The sequence below is a fragment of the Manis javanica genome, chromosome 7 (genome assembly GCF_040802235.1).
Source record: "Manis javanica isolate MJ-LG chromosome 7, MJ_LKY, whole genome shotgun sequence".
In the NCBI taxonomy this organism is placed as follows: Eukaryota; Metazoa; Chordata; class Mammalia; order Pholidota; family Manidae; genus Manis; species Manis javanica.
In genome coordinates this window covers 128,664,725-128,692,076 of record NC_133162.1, presented here as the reverse complement: position 1 = coordinate 128,692,076, position 27,352 = coordinate 128,664,725, and the positions used below count along the sequence as shown (strand labels likewise).

General features: G+C 36.6%; 1 protein-coding gene across 2 annotated transcripts in view; it reads left to right on the top strand.

Moving 5' to 3' along the window:
* The window catches only part of KCNH7 (potassium voltage-gated channel subfamily H member 7), a 434,910-nt gene extending 407,686 nt beyond the window's left edge, over positions 1–27,224 (top strand). For both annotated transcript variants that reach the window (XM_073241556.1, XM_073241555.1), the window contains 4 exons: positions 4,458–4,721; positions 9,397–9,565; positions 16,689–16,881; positions 18,033–27,224. In XM_073241556.1, coding sequence (XP_073097657.1) covers positions 4,458–4,721; positions 9,397–9,565; positions 16,689–16,881; positions 18,033–18,299 — 893 coding nt within the window. In that variant the 3' untranslated portion in view covers positions 18,300–27,224. The remainder of the gene's footprint in view (positions 1–4,457; positions 4,722–9,396; positions 9,566–16,688; positions 16,882–18,032) is intronic.
* The last annotated feature ends 128 nt before the right edge of the window (positions 27,225–27,352 follow it).

Genomic DNA, 27,352 nt, shown 5'->3' with positions numbered 1-27,352 from the left:
TGATAAAATTCCAAGGTAAATCCATCTGGCCCGAGGGTTTTGTTCTTTGCTAGTTTTTTGATTACCACTTCAATTTCGTTGCTGGTAAGTGGTCTGTTTAGATTTTCTGTTTCTTTCTGGGTCAGTCTTGGAAGGTTTTATTTTTCTAGGAAGTTGTCCATTTCTTCTAGGTTTCCCAGCTTGTTAGCATATAGGTTTTTCATAGTACTCTCTAATAATTCTTTGTATTTCTGTGGGGTTCGTCTTGATTTTTCCTTTCTCATTTCTGATTCTGTTGATATGTGTTGACTCTCTTTTCCTCTTAAGTCTGGCTAGAGACTTATCTATTTTGTTTATTTTCTAGAAATACCAGCCCTTGGTTTCACTGATTTTTGCTATTGTTTTATTCTTCTCAATTTTATTTATTTCTTCTCTGATCTTTATTATGTCCCTCCTTCTGCTGACCTTAGGTCTCATTTGTTCTTCTTTTTCCAATTTTGATAATTGTGACGTTAGACCATTCATTTGGGATTGTTCTTCCTTCTTTAAATATGCCTGGATTGCTATATACTTTCCTCTTAAGACTGCTTTTGCTGTATCCCACAGTAGTTGGGGCTTTGTGTTGTTGTTGTCATTTGTTTCCATATATTGCTGGATCTCCATTTTAATTTGGTCATTGATCCATGGATTATTTAGGAGCATGTTGTTAAGCCTCCATGTGTTTGTGAGCCTTTTTGCTTTCTTTGTACAATTTATTTCTAGTTTTATGCCTTTGTGGTCTGAAAAGTTGGTTGGTAGGATTTCAATCTTTTGGAATTTACTGAGGCTCTTTTTGTGGCCTAGTATGTGGTCTATTCTGGAGAATGTTCCATGTGCACTTGAGAAGAACGTGTACCCTGTTGCTTTTGGATGTAGAGTTCTATAGATGTCTATTAGGTCCATCTGTTCTAGTGTGTTGTTCACTGCCTCTGTGTCCTTACTTATTTTCTGTCTGGTAGATCTGTCCTTTGGAGTGAGTGGTGTGTTGAAGTCTCCCAGAATGAATGCTTTGCATTCTATTTCCTCTTTTAGTTCTGTTAGTATTTGTTTCACATATGCTGGTGCTCCTGTGTTGGGTGCATATATATTTAGAATGGTTATATCCTCTTGTTGGACTGAGCCCTTTATCATTATGTAATGTCCTTCTTTATCTTTTGTTACTTTCTTTATTTTGAAGTCTATTTTGTCTGATAATAGTATTGCAACACCTGCTTTTTTCTCCCTGTTGTTTGCATGAAATATCTTTTTCCATCCCTTGACTTTAAGTCTGTGTGTATCTTTGGGTTTGAGGTGAGTGTCTTGTAAGCAGCATATAGATGGATCTTGCTTTTTTATCTATTCTATTACTCTGTGTCTTTTGATTGGTGCATTCAGTCCATTTACCTGCAGGGTGATTATTGAAAGGTATGTACTTATTGCCATTGCAGGCTTTAAGTTTGTGGTTACCAAAGGTTCAAGGTTAGCTTCTTTACTATCTTACTGTCTAACTTAACTCGCTTATTGAGCTATTATAAACACGGTCTGATGATTCCTTATTTCTCTCCCTTCTTATTCCTCCTCCTCCCTTCTTCATATGTTCAGTGTTTTGTTCTGTGCTCTTTTTAGGGGTGCTCCCATCTAGAGCCGTCCCTGTATTATGCCCTGTAGAGGTGGTTTGTGGGAGGCAAATTCCCTCAACTTTTGCTTGTCTGGGAATTGTTTAATCCCTCCTTCATATTTAAATGATAATTGTGCTGGATACAGTATTCTTGGTTCAAGGCCCTTCTGTTTCATTGCATTAAGAATATCATGCCATTCTCTTCTGGCCTGTAAGATTTATGTTGAGAAGTCTGATGATAGCCTGATGGGTTTTCCTTTGTAGGTAACCTTTTTTTCTCTCTGGCTGCCTTTAATACTCTGTCCTTGTCTTTGATCTTTGCCATTTTAATTATTATGTGTCTTGGTGTTGCCCTCCTTGGATCCCTTGTCATGGGAGTTCTGTGTACCTCTGTGGTCTGAGAGGCCATTTCCTCCCCTAGTTTGGGGAAGTTTTCAGCAATTATTTCTTCAAAGACACTTTCTATCCCTTTTTCTCTCTTCTTCTTCTGGTACCCCTATAATGCAGGTATTGTTCCATTTCAATTGGTCACACAGTTCTCTTAATATTCTTTCATTCTTGGAGATCTTTTTATCTCTCTCTGCATCAGCCTCTCAGCGTTCCTGTTCTCTGTTTTCTAGTCCATTAATGGTCTCTTGTATCTCGTCCATTCTGCTTTGAAGTCCTTCCAGAGCTTGTTTTATTTCTGTATTCTCCCTCCTTAGTTCTTGCATATTTCTCTGCAAGTCCATCAGCATGGTTATGACTTTTGTTTTGAATTCTTTTTCAGGAAGATTGGTTCAATCTATCTCCCCAGGTTCCTTCTCAGGGGAAGATGTAGCAGATGCCGAAGCTGTCTGGGTTAGTCTTGTCTGGATCAAATTTTTTTGCCTTTTCATGTTGATAGGTGCAGTGGTATGCTATTGACTCGTCTGTCAGCTGCGAGAGCCAAGACTTTTTCCACCAGCTCCTGGCCTTTCTTTACTGGGACAACTGTGACCCCTAGTGGCTTGTGTTGGGAAATTGCATGTAGACTGGGTCTCTGTATCTTGCCCGGCCGGTATGGAGGAAGCTCCCTTGCTGTGGGCATGGCCAGCCTCAGGCTGTCACTCTGCTATGGCGGGGCCCCGGAGGGGTAATGGTCGTGGGGGTTGTTTGGCTGTTTACCTCCATGAGGGGTCTCAGAGCTGTTGCCCAGTGAGTTAGTGCGCCCGGAGTTCCCTGGAATTTCCAGCTGCTGGATTGTGACCCGGGATGCTTCCGTCCACCTGTGGGGTCCCTGTCCTTTTAAGACTTTCAAAAAGCACTCGCTTTTCTTTGTTTCAGGAGCACCGGCTGTGGGACCTGCTCACAGGTCTTACTTTCCTGTTTCCCTAGTTTCCAGCACCCCACGCATGCACTGTGTCTGTGCTCTGATGTGGATGGCTGGGGCTGGGTGATTAGCAGTCCTGGGCTCCCTCTCCCTCCCTACTCCAACTCCTCTCCTCCCACCAGGAGCTGGGGTGAGGGGCACTCGGGTCCCACCGGGCCGGGGCTTGTATCTTACCCCCTTCGCAAGGCGCTGGGTTCTTGCAGGTGTGGATGTGGTCTGGCTGTTGTCCTGTGTATTCCGGTCTCTCTTTTAGGGATAGTTGTATTTGTTGTATTTTCAAAAATATATATGTTTTTGGGAGAAGATTCCCACTGTCCTACTCACGCTGCTGTCTTGGCTCCACCTCCCAGAATGTAAACTCTTTGATAACAATTTTACATGAAGCTGATTTTTAAATCCTATCCATTTTTTACCTTGGGCCATTTCTGGTTTCTTATATTTTAAATTATGATTTTATTTAATGAAGGAATAAAATGTTTAATTTCGATGGTATTTGGGAATTTTATAAAATGGAAGGTTCTCTGGAGCAGCCTTAAATCAGTTCATGTGGTGTTTTATAAGTAACAATGTAAGCACAACCAGACATAGGGTAGTTGGGGAAACTGCTTTAACCACTTCTTTAGAAAATGATACACCTTTTAGAGTTGATTGGTTAGTTATTAGCAGTAACTAGATGGAGAATTATCCTGTCTCCCCAGGACACTAATGGAAACAAGTTCTAGGATTTGTCTCTGAGTTTTGCCTGCTAAAATATACTCTCACACAACCTTTAGGGCTGAAATTATTCTGACATTTCAGCATAAACCAGCCAAAATATGCATTGCTGGCTGTAATGTAATTAGGTAAACTACCTTAATTATTATATTTAAGTTATATATTCTTTGCAATATGCTATGCAACCAAGCTGCCTGGAATCTCAAGGCCATTACATGCCTTGAACTAAGGTTGAAATTCAGCCTGTCAGTCCTTACTCCAAGAAATCTTCCAGTTTTGACCTTCGTAATGTGTAAATGGCCTCCACAGATGAGAGGGCATGAAGGTTAAAATAAACAAACAACAAACTGCACAGTGGTGATATTTTAGTACTGGGACACATTTTCTCTCCCTTTTTCATTTCCTTAAAGAGTGCATTGGATTTTAAGAATACAAATAATTGTTGAACATGTGTAAATAAGGTTGTAAGGTATAGATTTTTTTTTCTCAGATACAAACTTCATTACTATTGCATATACTCTTTTAATTTTGAAAAGAATCATGTATTTCATTATAATCTAATGTCCCTTGAATTCAGGAAAGAAGTCTCCTTAAGTAGTTACATTTTCAATTGGGAAAAGAAAGAACAGCTTTTCTGGTGGTTTTATAGAAAATCCTATGTTAAAGTGATTCCAGAAACATCACTACCAAAAATGTACTTTATACATAGCTAGGTAGTATAATATGCATAAAGTCTCACCTTTGATTATCTTCTATAAAATAAATTTCCTTTGATAGATTTTGGCAGAGGAAACAGTACGAATGGTCCTGAAGACTCCATAGATGCTCTAAGACATTATCAGAGTTCCCAGAAACACTTTGAAGAGAAAAAAAGCAGATCTTCATCTTTCATCTCATCCATTGATGATGAACAAAAGCCTCTCTTCTCAGGAGTAGTAGATTCTCCTCTGGGAATAGGAAAAGCAACTGGCCTCAATTTTGAAGAAACAGTGCCCACCTCAGGAAGAATTCACATAGAGAAAAGAAGTCGCTCTTGCAAAGGTAACCAAGTTTCTCAGGGATCAGATAATCTTTCTTTGGGGTTCATTATAAAATGGTGGCTTTTCACAAATGAGGAACTGTACTAGCAAATGTTAAGATTTTACAATTTCATGAAATGTTTGCAGTTCAGCTCTTGGATCACCTACAAAGTGCACAATTCTGAAACAGTTGTAATTATTCCCAAACAAACATAGCATAAAAGATTTTTTTGTAGCCAGGCTGAACATAATGTCACATAGAACATTGTGGGAATATCTCTTGTAGTAATTCCAATAGGAATAGGGCACTACTGAGTATTTTAAGAGAACCAGTCGATTCTTATGTGTATCTCCTGTACCCTTCCTTATCCCTACCCAGTCATTTTACAGTATGAAAGACCAATACAATGACACTGTACAAATGTGAGAAAGAATTTCAGTTTACTGGGAATCATGAGGAAATGGGGAGAAATATCCCTAAATAAAGTATGCTCTTTATCCACCTCATTTGAACACATTTATTGAACATGTCTGCCAAAAGGAATACCCAAATATATGAGTTTTGTTGTAAAAACAATATGCATGAGATGGATAATAATGTTTGATTAACATACACAGATTTGATGCCAAAGGATGGTGATCTTGGGTAAATGGGAACTCTTATATGGAACAACAATTAACTTGGCATAACAGGAGCTAGATGCACAGATCAAGTTAAATTTAGGCATTAAGTGGGTGTGAGCAGACTGCTTGGCTTCTAGCCACAACTACCTTCATCTCTTCACTTGCTCACTTGCTCCCTTTGTGTCTTTGAATAAATGACTTAACAGATCCCACTGACTCAGTTTGCACATCTGTAAAGTAGGAATAATATTTCCTAACTAACTAGTTGGTTGTATTAAACAAGATAGCATGCATAAATTACCCTCTCTGAAATAAAACCCCAATTCAGTTTAGTATTTTCTCACATGTTTTGTTTCTAACCCTTTAATCATTAAATACAGCTCTGTATCTGTAGAGATGAAGAAGGCATAGCAAATAACCAAAAGAATATAAGAGAAATTTTAAAAAACAGAATGTTCTTACCCTAGCAGGATAGAAAATTACAGCACAGAGTAAATAAATATTACCCATCATCATCACCATTATTCAAAGTGCTACATCTCATAACAAAAGTTTTATGAATTCTAGGCTGTTTAGGCTTTAAATTTTTCCAGAGTTACTTTCCCTATCTTATCAAATCAGCTTTTGCCATGGCACCATGTTGAAGTAAGCTAAGAATATATGCAGATGTTCTCTGGACAATGTAAAATCTTGATGAAGTGAGTGAAAATAGTACCTCATTTATCATCAAGGAAGAATGGAATATTAGATGTGATTACCAAATGTCCTACTTTAGTTATTTATGAAAACGGGTTCTGGGAAGTACTAAAAATAGAAAAAGGTTGTATCACAGAAGTCAGAAGTTCTGAAGAGCTTGCCGAACCATCCCTGCTTCTCCAAAAGTCAGCATATTGTAGTCCTGATTTAAAAAAAAAAATGCTTTCTGTTGTTTCCATCTTGAGTCTCAGAATCTCAAGTGACACGTCATTAAAGATGTATTTTGGGGATTTTATTTGACTTTATAATGATTCAGTGACAGTGAATTCTCATGCCCTTCATCTTGTATTTTTCTTTGCCACTTATTCCAATTATTTTAAATTCACAATTCTACATGCACAATGGAAAATCATATTCTAATAAATAATTTTAACATCTACAAATTTTTAATTATCAAAAATTTGCAGTATAATCTCTATTCAAATAAATAATTACCCTGAAAATGCATAACCAAACATTCATGTCAATTGAATAAAATAATTGATGTCATATAGCATCAACCAGTGTAACATATGGTTAACTCCATTAGTTAATATGATTAACCAAAGGAAAGTTCTAAAATTTCTCACTGCAAATTTCATTTCCTAATCATTTTTTAAAGTGAAGTCCCCTGGAATGTTTAGGAATGTATAATATGTAAGGATTAGCTATAACTGCTATAGTTTGAAGTACTAAGTAACCACAATTTTAGTTTTATCAATAAAAAGAAATTTATTTCACTAACATTCCTGGCACTTGTCATGCTGAAGTCAACAGAAGCGTACCTTTAGGCAAATCTAAATAGACAAAAAAAGTTTTAAATGGACTCTGACCCTACATAGATTGAGGTCAAAAGTTGACTCCAGAAAAATTGTGTACACGGAGCAAAGACAAAGTTTACTTTCTCTTTATCCATTTCCAGAAATGTGTCCTGCAACTATAGCAACATTTTCCAAGGCAACCAAGTGCAGATTCCTTCCGAGCTATATTTAGAAAGTGTCTACAAGGATGTTCATTTCGATTAAGACCACTAACCGGGATTTCCCCTTTAAGCCCCCTTTTCTCAAATTGCTGTTAAAACAAGTTAATCACACATATCCAGATTTTAACAAAAAAGTAAATTATAATCAAGGAAGCCTCTGTTTAATAGTTTTCATTTTATTCATTTCTGCTGAGAGGAGATAATCAGTTTTTGTCTTGAGTACTGAAGAAAAAAATATAATCCTACATAATTGATTGTGTGATTCACCATTGTTATTTAAAAATCAGTTTATTATATATAATTTGAGAATGAGAGAGCGGTTAAGCAAAGGCAGAAATTCTGTAAGCTTTTTCTTGACACAAAACTTGTGAGCATAGTTTGTAACTTCCATCCTGTCGGTTCTTACTGTCTAGTGGCCAAACAGGGCCAGCACGGACTTTTTGTGTGGTATTGCTGCTCCAAAACTGAAAGCTTGGGATACTAAGACATTATATGATTGTTTTACATTTTAAATAAACTCATATCTGCAAATAATAAATCATACTTTTCAGTAAATATCAGGATACCATGGGCTAAAGAAGCCCTAATCACAAAGAACAGTTCTGGAATTCATAGCATCTCTGTGAAGTCTGTTAAGCCATTTCAGAAGGACAAGGAGTCTTGACCCCATATTTTTCTAATGCTGTTTTTGGATATGCTACTGGGTTGTGTTTGTTCTCTGCAGTTCTTGTCCTTGCTGAAACAAAGAATTGAAAGGCAGAGACACAATAGTGAAGCCAAGCGTAAGTTTTATTTGAATACACTCCAACGCAGGAGCAGGCCAGAGTCAAGGCAGACAAAGGCCTTCACCCAGTGGGCACAAGGCAGGAGGCCTTTATATTACATTCTGGCTGGGAGGCACCCCTTTGATTGACAAGGTGGTGTCATTTGATTGACAGGTCCATCCGTACAGCCGTCCTTCTGAGTGCACATGCCCTGTGCACTCAGGTGTGGTTTGGGTAGTTCTTAGTTTTGTTCCATTGTACCCACATTGGGATGTGGTTGGGACAGGTTTGGCCTGGTCCCAATAGGCAAGGAAGTTCTCTCCCTTCAAAGCTTTGTTTGTTCTTTTTTTTTTAAATAGCCACGGATATAAATTCCTTAACATTACATAACTTTTGTCCATGTTTAATCATAGCTACTTGTCCAAACAAAAAAAAAGTCAATCAAACCAAATCACTTTCTGTAATTCAAATGTATTCCCATGTGAAAAAGACCAGTTTTAGATCCCCTTTTCCTCTTACCAGCTCTCCTAGTCAGAAAGAGATGTTGCCCTTTCTTTTCTCTGAAATAAACTCCCAAATCCACTAGTATTTTTTTGAGGGCTTTGTTTTCTAGCCCTTTAGTCATTTCAAGTTCTTCTCTGGACATGAAAATATGATAGAGGATAAAAAATATAGCACAAGCCATCAAAAGTATATGACAAAATAAGAGGAAAGATATTATATTTGCCCTCAAATACTGATAACTTGCAAATACAGATTACAGGAAAAACAGCAAATTAAAAGAAGCTCAGAAGGTGAATTTCTGTATGAAAAATGATCAAAAGCTTGCTAGATTGACTTCTTCAAGTATGGGGTCTATGTCTTCTTTGCCTTTAATTCCCCCACATTTAGCAGAGTGTCTGGCACATTAACAGACATGCAAAGCATTTGAAAAGTGAACTTGAACAGATAACCAATATGTTTTAAAGTGTAGCAACATTAAAATAGTCTAAATAAAAGAGCTACCAGAAAAAAATATTGGAAATTAATGTGAATATATTAAAGTACAGTTCAGGAGCTGCAAGGAAACATAAAAACAAGAAATTATGTCATAGAACTAGAGGACCTTTCCATCTTTAATGGCTTGTGGGTCCTTGAGTTGGGGAAGCCTGAGGGAATTCTCTGGAAGATTAGCAGTTCCCCAGGGCTCTTGCATTGGACCCACCCTGGATCCTGAAGTATGAAAATTACCCTGAGGGAACAACCCTAAAATCTTAAACCCAAGATGAAGAAGTGCAAACAAAATATGCTGTTTCTTCTCAAATGTAGAAGTTGTGGTTGGCAATCTATGTTTCCTTTTAACACAGGACAAAATCATGTTCAAGATTCAAGACCTGCTATGAGTTTTTACGCCTGTGCAAGAGGGCAGGGGAGGGATCAAGTAGGGTCAAGGTGGGACTCAGCTACCGATTGGCTGTGGCCCCTATGCAGGTCTCTGCATCTCTGGATTATACAGCGAGTTCCCTTCCTGCTGATCTTGCAGATGTCTCTCTGTGCTATGATGCAAAGAACCATTCAGAGAAGCTGACATTCATCTTGACTGTTTCCCACAGATACTGTTGACGCAAGAAGCTGGGAACAAGAAAATGTCAGGACTCAGGCTGACGAATCCAGCCCCTCAGCTCTTCAGCAAGCCGCCTGGGGAATTTCTGAAACGGAGAGTGACCTCACATGTGGGGAAGTGGAGCAAAGATTAGATTTGCTTCAAGAACAACTCAACAGGTATAAGCAGAGAGAGAGCATAACCAAGCTTTTAGCTGGGTCTAGCCTTACTCCTTGTAAACAGCAAATTCCTACTATCATAATGTCATTTTTTCTTTATACGCTTGCTTATTTAAAATAAGACTAGAAATTGACAGATTTATTAATCTGTGTTGCAAGGAGCATTTATTTAGAACACTTCATACTCACACAGTATACATCCTATTTTTTTCGTTACTTGTCATAAAATTGGGATACCCACACCAGCTGCTTAAGAAAACTCCTTTTCTTTCCTCAAAACAATTCATACTGAGTTTGTTGACTAGCACCCTTCCTCATTTAAATTCTTCTTTTACGCTTATTTAAACATCTAGTTATTCAGCCTTGTTAAAAATGTGATTGAACTGAAAACCCAGCTCAAACAGAGTTGAAGCCCAGACCTTCTTCTCTGTCTTCCCTCCATCTTTGATTCTATACCCTTTTAAGATGAGGAATGCATTTTGGTTTTAGGGAAAATGGGACTCCTTAACCCAAATGCACGGATTCCTTAAAATCAAATTAGTCAATAAGACACAGAAAGAAAAATACATGAATAGTATGACATAGCTTCTTTAGTGGTGTTTCATGTGGGGATTGACATGGATCAAGTTCAGCCTCTGGGTACACCACCAAGGGTGGCATTCCAGTGGTTCCAGAAGGAAAACTGCATGGATTAAACTACAATGTTCAAATAGCAGGAATTGCTTAATCAATTTAAAACACGCAATGAGAGATGAGGAGAGCCAGATGGAGCAATTCATACGTTTCTAACAAGCGGAAGCAGGGTTCAAGGACCACACTACCTGAATCATAAGTTACACAATGTGTAAATGCTGCGCCACCCTACCCTGTCAGGGTGATTACTAGGATCAGAGGTGAGGCTTGCACAAAAGGGTTTACAGACAAAGAAAAGAAATCCTGTGCCAATGACATACATGTGCCTGTTCACAGATGTGTTAAGAACAAGTAGAGCTGGTCACAGCTCTGACTCTACAGTTAGCCTGCTCAACAGCCAGGTGTTTTATTGCCCTTTTGTAGGTAAAGAACATGTGGAGCCAAAATGAGCCTCGTATGTCACTAGTGGGTGACCAAATTTGAGGGTGACAGTTGTCTGCCCAGAAGTGACATGAGAATAACCTGTTCTTCCCATTTCTCTGTGCAAGCCACAGTCCAGTTTGTTACATCATACTTCTATTTTATCTTTGGCATGTATTACAGGTTACTAGCATGTTGTCTATATTTTTTACAGCTGATGAATTCTGCCTGTGTTGAAGCTACTTGTTTACTCATTATCTGTACTTAACTCATGCTATGATTTTTGCCTATACCACATGCTACCGGTTTACTTCATGTCTTAACATTTCTTACGTGTTTTATCCATGCTTTGTTGTTTTCATTGTTTGTTTTAAATGTTTATGTCAGAATAGAATAGTGTCAAAGAATACAGTAATTACATTAAAACGTGCACACACAAATACCTTATCATGAAAGATGAATTAGGAATTAAGACAGAAAAAAAGAATTAGAAAAGTTACACATTTTAAATTGAAATAAATTTGTATGCCTTAATTTCAAACAGAAGTGTGAAAATATTGCATGAACTGAAGATTTAATTTTATATTTTATTTTTTCATGTTAGTTAATTGAATTTAAAATCTCCTGGTGCTAAGATCTGTATCCCATTCCCAAATGTCAAATGCAAGTCTTATGAAATTGAAACATACCTGAGAAAATTAAAACAGACTATCATTTACTCAGAACCAGTAATCCTTAATTAAAGTGTAAGAACTTGGCATGATCATACTTATTATTGGTCAGAGAAGCAGAGTTACTTGACTAATACATTTATTTTTTCTCTCACTATTTACGCCAAGCCACATTTATATTTTAACCATAGCATATATAAAAATATATACTATACATACATAAGAATTAATATGTGTAATCTCTGAACCGCTCTTAAAGAGAGGAACATAACTGCCCATTTCTTTACAGCCAGGACATATGGTATGTATTCAATATGTTGAGTAAATAAAAAAAGCAGTGAATGAATGGATGAATGACAGAGATTGCAGTGATATCTTTAGCACAATACTTGCACAGTACTTGCAATTGGTTGGTCTAGATTAAAGTCATAACTCTGCTACTTAACTACTTACAGAATGGCTGGATCAAATCATTCAGATTCAGTTTCTTTCTTTGATTCATACCTCCCTGTAGGGTTGTTGTAAAGACTAATAAGCTGTGGGAACTGTGTATGCTGTACAAAATGGGACGTGTTGTTCTTGCAGCTAGATAAAGTCTGATTAATGCTGAACTTCACCTCTTTTATTAGCATTTCTCTGAGTTCTACTTTACATATATTTACTGATTTGGACCTTTTTTCAGGACTAAAATGGGAATTTTAGGGTCCCCTTGGTGCCTTGCCATAGGTACCATTCACTGCTGCTAGGATAAATCAGTGATTAATGAGAACTTATGTTTTCGATGTATCCCAGGGCTGAAAGTGCCCTGGGAAACTTTTAAGGGCCCATACAACAAGGACCTAGTTGCAAACAACTGCCCTTCATAATTACAACTGTTATTGCTATTTTATTGCCTTAGTTGTTATTATCATATGAAACTTTTCCACCTTCAAAGTGCAATTCAAACTTTTTTGACATCTTTTGACTTGTTCCCAGCACCTGTATGTCCTTTGATATACTTCTTCTCACTTGGACTAACTCATATTTATCTCTGATATTTTCACAAACATTTTATTGCCTAACTCAGCCACTTTAGGATTGAAAACCTAAAACATTGTATTTCCACTGCACCATCTCCAACAACATCTTCCCTCCACTTTAAGAAGGCAAAAGTGTGGAAGACAAGTTTGAAGAGGGGAGCTCCATCTAGACTTTGACTTTGCAGGGTGAGAATCCTGGGACCCTTTCTGGAGGTGGCTCTACCCCCCTGCTTCACTTTGGCGTTCTGTTCAAATGTAGAGCTGTGAACCCCTACCCTGTTTGTCTCATCTCCATATGCAATGCATTAAAAATGAACACAAATGGTCTACTTTGAATCAACTTTGCTGCTGTGCTGCTGTTTTTCTGCTTTACCAGCAATTAACCTTCACATAGAGTTAAAGATTTACATAAGAAATGTTCTTATATTTAATACTACTTCTATTATTTTAACATTTATATCAATATCAATGGAATATATATGTATATATTACTATATCTGTAACTAATATTGATATTGATATACTAGGCCTAGATGTACACTTAGAGAAATCATCCTAAATTGGTGGCTTCTCAAACTTTAATATACATTGAAATCATCTGGGGATTTTGTGAGAATGCAGATTCTAAGTCTGGCAGGTCTGGAGTTTGCAGAGACTCTGTCCACATTCTAACAAGCACCCAGTTTTGACCACACTTTGAGTTGGAAAGCCCTAGAGAATGTAAAGCTTTTAGTAATGATTCCATCCCTTGCAGGACACCCAGAGCAATTTATCAATGCCTTTGCTCTGGCATTGAGCACTGGATTCACCTGACATTATAGGTATTTATGCATTTCCTCCATTTTTCCTTCCTGTGAGGTCAGCACTGTCAGCATTTGAGACCAGATTCCATAGTTATTCATCACCATGTTCTCCCCTCACCTACCAACACCATGCCTACTACATTGTGGGTCTTTGAACAAGTGAATGAAAAAATATACATTTTACACAGCTATATAGCTATGCTGATGTAGAGGAAGAAAAACAGTTTTCCCACTACCCTTCTGAGTTTTTCCTGAGACCCTGTAATAAAGAACAGATTAACAAGAGAAAAACAAAGAGAAATATAGTAACACATACACCTCAAGGGAGATACCCAGGGGGAAATAAATAACTTCCAAAGGTAACTTAGAATTCAAGATTAAATATCATCTTCATAGGGGAAGGGGTGAGGGAATGTAGGCCTCTTAGGGGAGGGAGAATAAATGAGGTTTAGGGAAGATGAACAGCCCCTTAGAAAAATACATGGGAAACATGAGAGTTTGTGACATTGTCTGCCTGAGATCGGTGTCAATTCTGGTCTCCTTTACTTTGATAACAGTCAATCTTCCCTGGTTGATGAAATTCCCAGGGAGGGGACTGATGACAATTGAGTTCCTTTTGGAAGATATGTGTTTAGGCAGATAAGGAGAATCCAGAGAAGTTCTCTCTCTGCATTTGTTGCTTTACAGATACCTCCAGGTCAAAATAATCAATATGGCAAAGTAGCATATTTTGGGATGGCATATTTAAATACCCTTTAGTGACCAAAAAAAAAAAAAAAAAGTTAAAAAACTCAGTTATTCTTTTCCCTTTTAAAAACCAAGCTGGATTTTTAAAAAATTCTCTGTAGTGCCTTCTGAGTAAAGCAGATTATTTGTTCTTAGTGGGAGAGTCTATTCCAATTAAGCCAACAGACCCTACTCATAAAACAGGAAAATGTAAGCAATGCATAGTAAAGGAATTCTTCACTAGAGCTCCCCTTTGTTGAATGTCTTAGTCTGTTCAGGCTGGTGTACTGAAAATACCATATACTGGGTGGCTTATAAACAACAGAGATTTATTTCTCATGGCTTTGGGGACTGGGAATTCCTAGGTCAAGGTACCAGCATATTCAATATCTGGTGAGAGCAGCTTCCTGATTCATAGACGGCTGTCTTCTCACTACATCTTCACAAGCAGAGGAAGGAAGAAAGCTCCTGCGTCTCTTTTATAAGGGCACTAAACTCATTCATGAGGCCCCACCCTCATGTCTCATCACCTCTCAAAGGCCCCACTTCTTACACTGTGACATTGAGGTTAGGATTTCAACATACGACTTTTGGAGGAACACAGCCTTTCAATCCATTGCACCTAAGTATCCAAAATATCAGATGACCAGTTAATAAACCTAAGTATTCAAAATCACTGCAGCAAGTTTGACCACCACCTTAACAGAGTCTAAGTGGTGTCTCAGAAGGGAAAGTAAGAAGTAGATATTAATAGAATTTCAAAATCTGGACTTTTCAGGGTGGGAAACTCATTGGAATTGGGCAAAGTTCATGACATAATAATTCAGGACTGATAGACACAGTGAGGTGAGGATCTTGGAGCAAGTCTGGATCAATAACAGTTGTTTGAGAAACAAGCAATTTGTTCACATGAGCAGACTGCTGTCTCCAATGAGTTGATCTGTAAAAAATGCCTGAAAGAGTGAAATTATATTTTGTTTAGTCTTACTTTTTTCCAGGTGAAGTTTCCCTGGAACACACAACAAAGTCATGTTGACACAGATGGTCTCAGTTCTCACCTGTACCAGCCCCCTCACCTGCACAAGACGTGTGGGTGAGCCCCACTCATGGCAGCATGTGGCACTTACTGAAGCCCCACCTTCCGAAAGATTTTTTCTTCACGAACACTATTCAAATAGATGGAATCCATGATTCTGGGAGATCACTGCTGTTTGACAAATGCTTTACAGGACTTGAAAACAGTATTATGATTTTTGAGTCTTAATTGGGTCTCGAATCCTATGAATAGATGGAAGTTTTATTCTATCCCTCACCCTAACTCCCCGAATCCTTTTACATTCAATGTGATAAACATTGTGTGAGCTATCCACTAAATATTAAATGCTGTTAAAGGTAGGAAAATTTGTACAAACATATTTATAATGAAATCTGAATGTAGGGTTTTCTTTGAAGACTCAGAGGAGTGAGAAATTAATTCTGAACTGGTCAAAGAAGGAGAGATTTTGGGTGCACATAAAATTTGAGCTGAACCTTGAAGAACAAAAGGAAAATGTGATGTATAACAAGTCTGCTCAGTTTAGTTGGTGCCATAACAATTAGATTGGACCTACGGGCAACAAGTAGCTAAGTAAACTAATTGATAACTCAGTTTTTTACTTTTCAGTGTGTGTTTTTGATATTTGCAAGCTGCAATCATGTATAATTTATAGCTATTGGTTTAGAAGACAGAACGCTATATGGCTATATATGCCAAATATAGAAAACCTGAAAAAAAATGTCCTTATGATACACAGAAGGAAAATTTGTAGTGTCAAGTAAGAACTAAAAAGAGAAAAAATTATCTTTTCTCATGTTTTCCAGGTTTACACTGTTCTTTTTCAAATTAAAGGCTAAGTTCTCTCCACTTTGAATTCCACAAATACAGTATGTATATAATCGGGCAAAATTAGTTGTACGATTTTAACTTTTTTTAAGATTTACCTTTTCTTTGCATTTTCCATGCAGGGACAAAAAGTAAGCACAAATATGTAAGGAGTTAAAATAAGGTTTTCTGAAGATTTTCTGATCTTATGTTCACAAAATTCCCTCTTTTTTAATGTTAACACATGCAAAGAAGGGAAATTAGGCCTATTGTATTTTGCTATTTTCTCTTGAATTTTAATTTAAAATGAGAATGATATTAACAGGACAGGTGAGCTTCGAGGAAAAAATCATTAGGCTGGTATTTTGCAAGCCAGACAGCTCATAGAAGCAAGTGAACTTGTACATTTGGCCTGTTTTTTTAAATATCAAAGACCTTGAACTATAGATGGCAAAAGAATTTAGCTTTTAACAGCACTTAGCATGAAACAAAGAATGCAATGAAAATTATGTGGAATTTGTGAATCAGGAGAGAGGCAAGGTAAAATAAAGGTAATTTAAATTTCGAACACTTAAGAAATTATCCAGTGGCTGCAACTGTGAAAGAAATGAGCTAACAAATCTCTTTTTTAAAGAGTAAATAAAATGCTCACAAGAAACTGAGCAAAGCCTGATTAAAAAGCAAAGCAAAGTACTGATTAAAAACAGACTGCTAGTGTGTTTTACATTTAGAAATCAATAAAGGTTAGTAAATATGTCCCTATTCCATTCAGCTGGTTTCTGCTACGATCTAATTACATGAGCTGGAAGGCAATGGTCTTTATCAGAATAATCAGACACAGAAAGTGAGCATCAGCTGGGCAGAATCTCCCTGCTCCCTCTCCTGTCCTTCTTGTTTAAAGCAGGGTTAGTGGTGCTGAAATTTTCTCCAGTGTTCGGCAATCCTGCGCTGCTTTAGGACTGTCTTCCCTCATTTCTGTCTGTCCTGCAGACTTGAATCCCAAATGACAGCTGACATCCAGACCATCTTACAGCTGCTGCAGAAACAAACCACCGTGGTCCCCCCAGCCTACAGTATGGTAACCGCAGGAGCCGAGTACCAGAGACCCGTCCTCCGCCTAATGAGAACCAGTCATCCGTCAGCATCCATCAAGACCGACCGAAGTTTCCGTCCTTCCTCACAAGTGAGTACAGTGTACAGCCGAATGACTCTCAGTGTTTCCAGGGCCCCCCAGAGTCAGAATCCCCTGGGCCGCTGTAGAAAATAAAGACCCACATCCCCATCTCTATTCCTGCACAATTAGTGTTTTGGGGACTGGCCCTTCCATCTGCATTTCAACAAGCTTCCCACGGAGTCCTATGTTCACTAAAATTTGAGAACAATGGACCTAGAAGAATGGCTTTAAAAGACTCTATTTTATTTATTTATTTTTAAGAAAAGGTTCTTTTTGAGAATCAATTTACTTACATTTCTGTATGATAGAGCCTTAAAAGCTAATAACCCTGGGTCCAGAAAGCATTTCAGACAAAGGCCTGTAGTTTGCTCTGGCTGACAAGAGGCCGTGTCAGGAAGCAGTGGGACGTAGCAGCTGTCCAGAGAAGCCCCGACGTCCCACGGCAGGCCAGCTAGCGATCTGGTCTGCACACCACCCATCACCAGAGATCCCTGAACTTTCCTCACTTTGATGACAAGGCAAGAGGCGGAATGTGTAAGTGTCCATTTTCCTGCCTCTGAAGTCCTTGAGGCCCTTTTGAACTCTGTTCATTTGAAAAGTCTAACTCCCTTGGAATTTTGTTTAGGAAATATTCTTAATAACTTCCACGCTATAGCAAAACTGTACCTAAAAACAATGATTTGAATAAGGATTTACAGACCAATTTTGTAAAACTTTTCTAGAAGTTTGGGAATTCAACGAAAAGTGTTCTGGGAACAGAAACTACATTAATAACGGGAAGAAATGTGCAGAAGGAAAATAATGCAGTCTTCCTGAAATACGAAAGGAGAAATTTATTTATTCCTAACTAGCTTGGAATGTCTGGGAAACAAGCAAAAGCATGTATTGTGTTTTCAGGGGATTTAGATAATATATTCTAATTAGAAATGGTGATTTTCCTTCCTTTTTCTTTTATCTCCATCTTGTACTCTCTATTCAATGGATGACCCACATTTCCAATGCCAGTTTTGTCTTGAATGCTGAAAAAGATGTGAAGATTAGTTAATACCACTAATCAAGTATAGGTTAATGGGCAAACAAACCATATTTAGATTTCATGAGTGTAGTTTTTGAAATCTGTTTAAATGAACTATAAACCATGTTTTCTCTTTTCCTATCAGTGTCCTGAATTTCTAGACCTTGAAAAATCTAAACTTAAATCCAAAGAATCTCTCTCAAGTGGGGTGCATCTCAACACAGCTTCGGAAGACAACTTGACTTCACTTTTAAAACAAGACTGTGATCTCTCTTTAGAGCTTCACCCACGGCAAAGAAAAACTTACCTTCATCCAGTTAGGCATCCATCTTTGACAGAGTCATCCCTAAGCACTGTAGGAATCTTGGGTCTTCATAGGCATGTTTCTGATCCTGGTCTTCCAGGGAAATAATTATTTTGTACTATTTACTCCACATACAATGTAAGTGCTTTTAATGGCTGTTTTCCTTTTTGTATTTCAATCCTCTCTACTTGACTCAGGGGCTCACAAGGTACCATTATATGCAAAAGTACTGTATATTTTCCTAAACTGAAGCTTGTAAGGTAAAATTGAGCAGTTAGGTTGTAAATATACATATGAATTCTTCTGTTCCAAATGTTACAACTGCCAGCATCTCAAGGCACCTATTTTTTATTTTTATTTTTTAAATCATGTGCATGTTAGGAAACTCCACTTTCTCTTGCATGGAGACTCCTATTTATTGCTTTTACTAAATCAGTACTTTGTTATGAAAATGCCTTCCACACAAGTAAGAAACCAAGGGATAAACTGTTCATGGATGAAACTCAGATGATTCTCAAGTTCAAGGGAGAGAAAGGGAACTCAGTCACTTTTGAGAACAGATACCCTTCTCCATCAAGATGTTTATAATTAATTACATCCATGCCACCACACTGAAAAAAAAATACACTTTTAGAGTTACAAATCTCTGACAATATAGAAAGCTATCTCCAGATGCATGAACACAGAACCAGCTCTAATGGAATGGAGACAAAAAGGCCTATTTTAAATTCTGTCTATAACCGCCCTCACAAACTACCTAAAATATTTTCCACTGGCAATTTCCTCGAATGCTTAGAAACCAGTTTCTCTAATTTTTCTTTTTAGGGGGAGGTGGGCAGGAAGGAAGTCTCCTTAAGAACTGTGAATGTGTGATTGACACAAAGTAGTATCTTCAGCTTTCTCCTGGCTCATTTTTAGATTAATCCTGAATTTGATCAAAAGACTGGATGCACATGGTTTTCTTTTCAAAAAATATGCAGTCTGAGTGAGTCTGCATGGCAATACCAGCTTCCATTAAGTCTATGTTGTTCTATGGCTTTCTAATCCCAGCTATGGAGAAAACAATGGCATTTGCCTGCCTATACAGAACATGCACACACCAGCAGTGAAGTTTTGTTTGGCTATTCAGACACGTTTGCTAATTGAAGATTAAATAAAAATCTGTTATATAGAGATTGTGCTGAATATGTATCAACCCCAGAATATCAAACATACAATGGAATATATTTTAATATATTCAACTGTTTGGTTTTGGGGGTGGGGTGGGGTATATGCCTCTCAAAATCAGGGTACAGAAAAAATTGCAACTTATTTTATGATTCTGATTAGTCAATTCTAGTTATAAAGTTTTATTTTACAATTCATTTGAGTACAGTTTTAAACTTATTATGGACTGATCCTTTATAGCCTTTCCCTCTGAACAATATTTTGAAATTCTTTGAAAGTTCTTCGTTTCTTACACTCACATATAATTTTAAAGAAACATATCTGTGTACATTATTAAATGGATTGATTTCTAGCCCTTCAGGTTAGAAATATAAGCTATTGACTTACCTTTACATGTGACACTAATATGTTAGTTTCAAATACAAGCAATTTATTTAAATCTACAAAAACTGTTGCACTATTTAAAATATGATCAAAGTGACCTTAAATCCCTCCCTATATATTTTTAAATGGTCACATAAATTAATAATCTGGGTGGGAGGCATGTTTTTCTCTCCATTTAGTTTTTGAGAAATGAAGACATAAGCAATCAAGTATATATGGCAAAATGACTAATCAATACAAGTATAATCATTTTAACCAGCTTCCAAGCCATTTGGTGCAATGCAGTACACATTTAGGGACTGATATTTTTCTTTCCTCATTAAAAACATTGATGGGTACCTTGCAGGGTAGAGAGAAATGGCTAACTGTGATTCACAGGACAATTTAGGGATTTTATGACCATATTTAGGCATATTTTTGCAGCTGCAACAAATTTCAGAAGGATTGCTGGCCTAAATTCCAGGGAAATACAAAATGAATTCACCAGAGACGGTCATTTGTAGGGAGACAGGATTTAGCAGGTGAGGAATTTAGATCTGATTGTTTGATTAGTGAATGCTTCAGCTGCAACATTTGATACGACATGCATAAAACTCAGCCTTTCACATCAAGCCTTGAATACTTCTTTATAAAAACGGAGCATGAAGGAATGGGAAGAAGAGAATGGTGTGTAAGCATCCAGCTTATTTAAATTCTAGCATAACACAAATCTTTTTTATTCTTAATTTCTTGATGCTAAATAATTGCGTGATATTAAAATATAAATCTCAAGAGAGTTGGACAAGATTAGGAAAGTCCTCTCCTACAGGATCTTAGCTTAATAAAAAACTGAGCAATGTAAAGATGCAGACTTTATGTTGCTTTAAATGTCAGAAGACTCAATGGTTAAAATGACTTATACATGATCAAAACAATTATCTTAATTTACAAAATGAAGTTCCTTGTCCCAGCCAAAGATCTAAAGCCTAAAATCACTGTCACTTTCCCCAGGGTCTGTATCAACAACAGTCAGACCCATCCATCCTGGAATCCTGATGAGAGTTTTAACTGCTGCAGCCAATAATAATCCCGTATAACTGCTCAGTTTCTAGGTAATTAAAAGCACCAACATAACACCTTCTGCTTTCCTCCTAAAGGTGTTACCTGGTCCCCAGGCCTAAATAAAATGCCATCTAAAATCTAAAGTTGATTCGGGCTGGATATTTTCATGCTGCTATTAATTGCTGGGTGGAGCTGAAAGTTAGACTTAACATTTTACCCTGAAGGGGACTCCCATACTCTAATTAGCTGATGAAAAAAAACCTAGGAATGAAAAATGCTGAAGCAAGGTTCTTGCAGAGTTTTTAAATTAACAATCACTCAGCAAACATGAAGGCCAGGGCAGAATCGGGACAGCACAGTTTCTTAAATCCGTATCATGGGTTGGTCATCAGAGCTGAATTTTCCAACTCATTTGGACAGAAGATATGGAAACTAAGTCAGGACATAGCAACATTTGGTGTCAGGTTGAATATGTGTGTTTAAGGGTTGCTTATAAAATCTTTTTTTGAGGTTGATCTTTAGCAATGGTTCCAAAATGCCTAAAAGAACAATGGCCTTGTCCAAATCTCATTTAAAATCCCATCACATATTACCAAAGGATAAATTCTATCACCTCATCAGCATATCTAAAATTTTAACAATCTTTTTCCTCTAAATGCTTTTCATGGTTAAAAAAAGGAATTTGTCGCTCTAGTTATAAAAATTGAATTGCAACATTGACTAATTTATAATATAGTGTCTTTAAATTGCTTATCCAAATTTAAAACCAAAAGTAGATCAATACATTTAAGTAGACTTCTTGCTGCAAATCAAAATTTTTGCAAATTACAAAAACAGTTCAAATATTGTTAGGTTTCTAATCCTATTTTTGCAGGAAAACAAATGTGCCCACCAAGTGAGTCCATAGAAGCACTTGGAAGTCAAGATGATGGGTGTCCCCCAGTGTGGTCCTATAATAAGCAGCACTAACACCACTTGGGAACTTGTTAGAAATGCATATTTGGGGCTCCACTCAATGAGAAACTCTAGGGTGGGATTCTACTATCATCCTTTAACAAAACCCCCTGCTTATGATCCTGATGCACACAGATTTGAGAACCACCAATGTAGAGCGCCAGCTCTGTGAGTTCTTTCATTACTAACTGTGTGACAGTGAGCAAGTTCATTAACCTCTGAGTCTTTTCCTTGCATCTGTAAAAATGAGATGCTGGTCCCTGCTTCAAAGAAGCTTGAGGAGGAAATGAGATAGCAAGGTGCCTGGCACATAGTAGGTGCTCAAAAAATACTAGATTCTTCAGTTGTCAACTAGGAATGTGACATTAAAAACAATCAGGAAAAAAACAATTTCCCACAATTTAGCTTTTCATTATAGGCTATGAATCCAACTAAACAAATAGCTGTTGTCAAGACTAAAGTTTTTTTTTTTTTTTTTTGAGAGGGCATCTCTCATATTTATTGATCAAATGGTTAACAACAATAAAATTCTGTATAGGGGGGTCAATGCTCAATGCACAATCATTCATCCATCTCAAGCCTAAGGACTAAAGTTTTTGACTCAGAAAAAGCAAGTGGAGCTGTTTTCTCTCCCTTAATTGTATTTTGCATGGTTAGGTTTATAGCTTTAAGGTAATACTTATTTATAATAATAATAGAGTATGAATCTCCTTGTTACAAACACATCTACTCTGAATCTCCGTGAAATGCTGAGTATGCAGAGGTGATCTGAGATTCAGCACCATGAGAATGTGCTCTGCACAGGCTGGCTCCCTGTGGAAGCCCCTCTTTAGATCCATGATGGAGTTCCCAAATGGATCTTTGAAAACACATTTTCAAAATACAATTTTTATAGAAAATACACCTATTTTTTCAGAAAAACAGACTTTTACAGTGATAATGATTCTCTTTAGGCGTCTAAACCCACTCCTTCATTGCACAGATACTTAGACTGCCTAAGCTTTAGTGTGGAAGGATGGAAATGGGATGATTCAACGTGGTAAACCTGAATTTAAATCCTACCTTCTCCACCTACTCTCAGAACAAACCCTCAGTGAGCCCTAGTATGCAAAACTATAAAAATGGGGGTTACATCTTAAGTATCCTGAGGGGGTATTGAGAACCCTCTTCAGTTATACATGTGCAAATGCTTTGCAAACTATCAAGCAACACATAGATGTAAGGTCATCATGCAACTTGTGCATCATCACAAAGATGGTATTTGGTGGCAGTGCACTTCCACGGCCCTTTCCCCTACCCAACCCTGACTGTATTTACCCTCTGTGACAAAAATCTATACAGTGATTCCTACACAACTTTCAAAGACCCATTTGCTCAGAATAGGAGAACGCCAGTGGTAGGGAAGCTTCCTGTGCTGTAGCATACCAAAATTTGTCAAATATCAACTTCATCCCACATGCATAATTATAAATTTGCATCACAGTTGTTTTCTAGGTCTGCAATGGCTTCCCCCTCTCCCTCTTACTTTTTTTTTATTAAGGTATCATTGATATACTACACTCTTATGAAGGTTTCACAAGAAAAACAATGTGGTTATTACATTCATCTTTATTATCAAGTCCCCCTCCATGCCCCATTGCAGTCACCGTCCATCAGTGCAATAAGATGCCACAGAGTCCCTATTTGTCTTTGAGGTACACTGTCTTTCCCATAACCCCATGCACACCATGTGCACCAGTCATGATACCCCACAATCCCCTTCTCTCTCCCTCCTCACCCACACCCCCTCACCCCTCCCCTTTGGTAACCACTATTCTCTTCTTGGAGTCTGTGAGTCTGCTGCTATTTTGTTCCTTCAGCTTTGCTTCGTTGTTATACTCCACAAAAGTGGGAAATCATTTGGTATCTGTCTTTCTCTGCCTGACTTATTTCACTGAGCATAATACCCTCTAGCTCCATCCATGTTGTTGCAAATGGTAGGATTTGTTTCTTTCTTATGGCTGAATAGTATTCCATGTATATATGTACCACATCTTCTTTATCCATTCATCTACTGATGGACACTTAGGTTGCTTCCATATCTTGACCCCCTCATTTCTTAAGAATTCTCATTCAAAGCTGTTTTCTTATGGTTCTACTTAACCTAAAAAGGAGTGATATTAACATTTTAAAAACTGAAAGGATCATGGGTTAAAATTCTTTATGAAATATTAGGTATTGTCATTGATCAGTGCTCATGCTTAGAATAATTAATTAAATGCTCTATACTTTGCTTTAAGAATTTGCAATACAGAAAAGAAAATTCACAGTAAGACTTGAATTATTAGTAACCGAAAGCACAAAAAGAAATGATCACAAGACATGTATGTAAACTATTAAGTGTAGGTTGAAAGAGATAACAAGAAAGCTTATTAAAAATAACTCATTACTATAAATAGAATAAAACATCTATAGAAATGCAATATTAGAAAAACAGAACCAATCATTGACCAAGCTCATTGTCAAACTTTTTAAAGAATAGCAATGTTATTACATAAATGCTCCCAATAAAATATTTGTATAGTAAGAACTAACATTATTGATGCGGTTATTCTTGAAAAGCTAGTATCAAAACTTAGTTGAACTGCTAAATTGTAGTCATGATATCTTGACTTCCATTAGTTAATTTATATTTTGAGAGAAAATAATTTGGCATACCTGTGAGTTTTAAATCATTCCATACATTTAACCTAATTCTTTGTATTTCCTCTGTATTTATTTTTAAATGAAAATAATCACAACTGTTAGCTTTTAAACTTATTTTTTTCTCATACTGACATTATATTAAGTGTTTGAGTATATAAGAACACTCTACATCATTCCATCATCCTTATTTAGGAATAAAATGTAAGGATCAATAATCTTATAATTAATTCTTCCATATAGTCTCATCAAAATGCCCCTATAATTAGAGTAGCATTGAAATGATTTGGTACCCTTTATTCCAAATAAGATAAGAATAGTGAGGATTCTCTAGTTTTTAATCTCCTAGATACCTGATTTTAATTAAAGGCACATTACCTCTTTTTAGCTGAAATTTGCATTCCATAATTTTGTTTAGGAAAATGTGTATCAGAATGTTTTCAGTTAAAGAATACTGCATTTCAAAAAATAACGTAATCACTTTGAAATGTCAGTTATCTGATATAAAGCTCATTCACACTGGTTATGTAGTTTAATGCTTGGAATGCTTTAAACATAATGAAACAATCTACCAAAACACTTTTTCCTAGTCTTTATGCACATAATGTAGCATGAAATCATGATGCTTTTGAAATACTTTATGCAGAAATATTTATTTTTTAGCAAATATTTTCTTCAAAGATCTTTATGTGGTATTGACAGTGTCATCTACTTGCACAACTAGTTTTGCAATAACCTACAAATAACTGTAAATAAGAAAAATGTAAATATCATGTACAAATGGTTGCAAATTTTTGGTAGCTCAAAGTGTACAAGTTAAATTGAAAATAATAGTATATATACATAATTTAAAAATGAAGTATATAATTTCTGATCTATTTATACATGAAAATTCCAGAATTTGTAAACAAAATTATTTTGGGGAAAACGAAAGTAAATCGCATTAGCTAGTTAGGATACTTTTATTAGAGAAGCCAACTATTTCCAAAACACTTTACTAAGTGCAGTACTAAATATAGGCATGGTGGTGCTGTCGTATTTCACAAAGTCACATTACTTTAACAGTGCTACTACATTGCTGAGTTCCACCCAGACACTAGTAAGCTGAATTGAGTGGCAGAAAGCATTATATCTAAAATCAAAGAAACATAAAAACATTTCACTTTTATTATTGCCTGGCAAGAACACAATGGCAATTTACTAAATCATCTATTGTTTGATTACTTAAAATTTCTGGTGGCTAAACAGGCACTAACTTACATCTAAAAACTTTTTTAATAATGTACTTTTTTTGCAAGAATGAAAATATCCAGATAACATTATTTTCATTAATCTAAATTTCATACTGTCTTAATTCCTCCCCTAGGGTCATTTCTCTCTTATTTAAGAAGAAAAATCCAAACTATCTTCAAAGAAAACTTGTAAGTAAGCTATTGGTCATAATATGACTTTTCTAAGCTAAAGACTGTTGAGTCTGTTCAGTGGTTTCGATTCCCCTCCATTTTTAAGGTTTGAAAAACCAGAACCAAGAGAACATTGCCCTGTGTAGTAAATGAAACCCCAAACCAAACACAGATGAACAGAAAGCACTGGATTGGTAGCTATGAGAGAGGCTGTTTAAAAAATGAGGAAGTACGAACAAGCTTTGGGAAATTAAGTACACATCCAAAAGTTCCGTTATTCCTAAAGTTGTTTTAAAATGGCCTGACATTTTCAAAAGAATATGGATTTTTAATTAATCTGTTTCTTATATACTCACACTAGCACTGTTCAGGTTATCCTTTGAAATTTCAGTAATCATAGTAAGATAAAATGTGACTAAATAGTCACTTAAAATACAAGCGATTGTATGTATTTGTAAAGTATACTATGTATATTTTAATGCTTGAGGGATAAGGTTGAGACAGACACCCCAGTCTCCAGCCCCAAAGCGCACACACACACACACACACACACACACACAATGTATCAGAAGGTACTAATTCCTAGCATACTTGTCTCTGACTATAGATATTAAATAATGACCTAGCTCAGTTCTTCTCACTCCTGCACACTTTCCAAATTGCCAACATCTCTGAGGTTGCAGAATAGAACACCTGAAAACACACATAGTACAGGCAAGGACCCTACTCATCCCCCAACTGTATGGTACATGTAATATCAGAGAAGTGCTGCCAGTGTCTACTTCCTATATATTCAGATAGACAGAAGCACCCCTAGTTTTGAATGCCTACAAAATAAAACACAAAGCTGCATACTACCAAGTTACCTGAGTAAAGGAATGTTAAGTAATATAAGATTTTCTTTATTGCCAGTAAAACATGGTTTTTTAAAAAGCAAGCAGGGAAGACATGGCAAGAAACAATTAAAAGCAGAGATGTCCCAGGATTCAAATAATGAGCTGATAGTGAGTCAGATGAGAAATTTTTCTGAAGTTTCCCAATGTTTTGCTGGAAAGTACTTTTGTGCTCAGTATTCTAAATTACAAGAGAAGTTTAAATTAAATAGATGGACATATTGACGTTATGACCTTAGTCTAGGCTACAAATTATTTGAACAGTATTCATTTAAAATTCTGTCTGCATTCATCACTACAATAACAGAAGATCTAAATTTTCATTTTTTTCTTTATATCATGTATTATTATGAAGTCTAGACATACTTAGATACCTTAACATTTTATATTTCACAGTGCTTGCATAATTTACTATGTAGTAAATGATTAAGACCAAAAAAATAGGATTTTTAATATGTTTCAACGTAATAAGACACTCACGGCTTCATTTTAAAATTTAAGAGAAAAAAATGCTAACACAAAGAAATCTTTACTCAACAGATTTGATTTATCCTGTTTTTACAAATTTATTTCTATTAATTTCACCAAAAATGGCTACAAATAGAAAACATATCATCTATGAGTTTGTCAAACATAA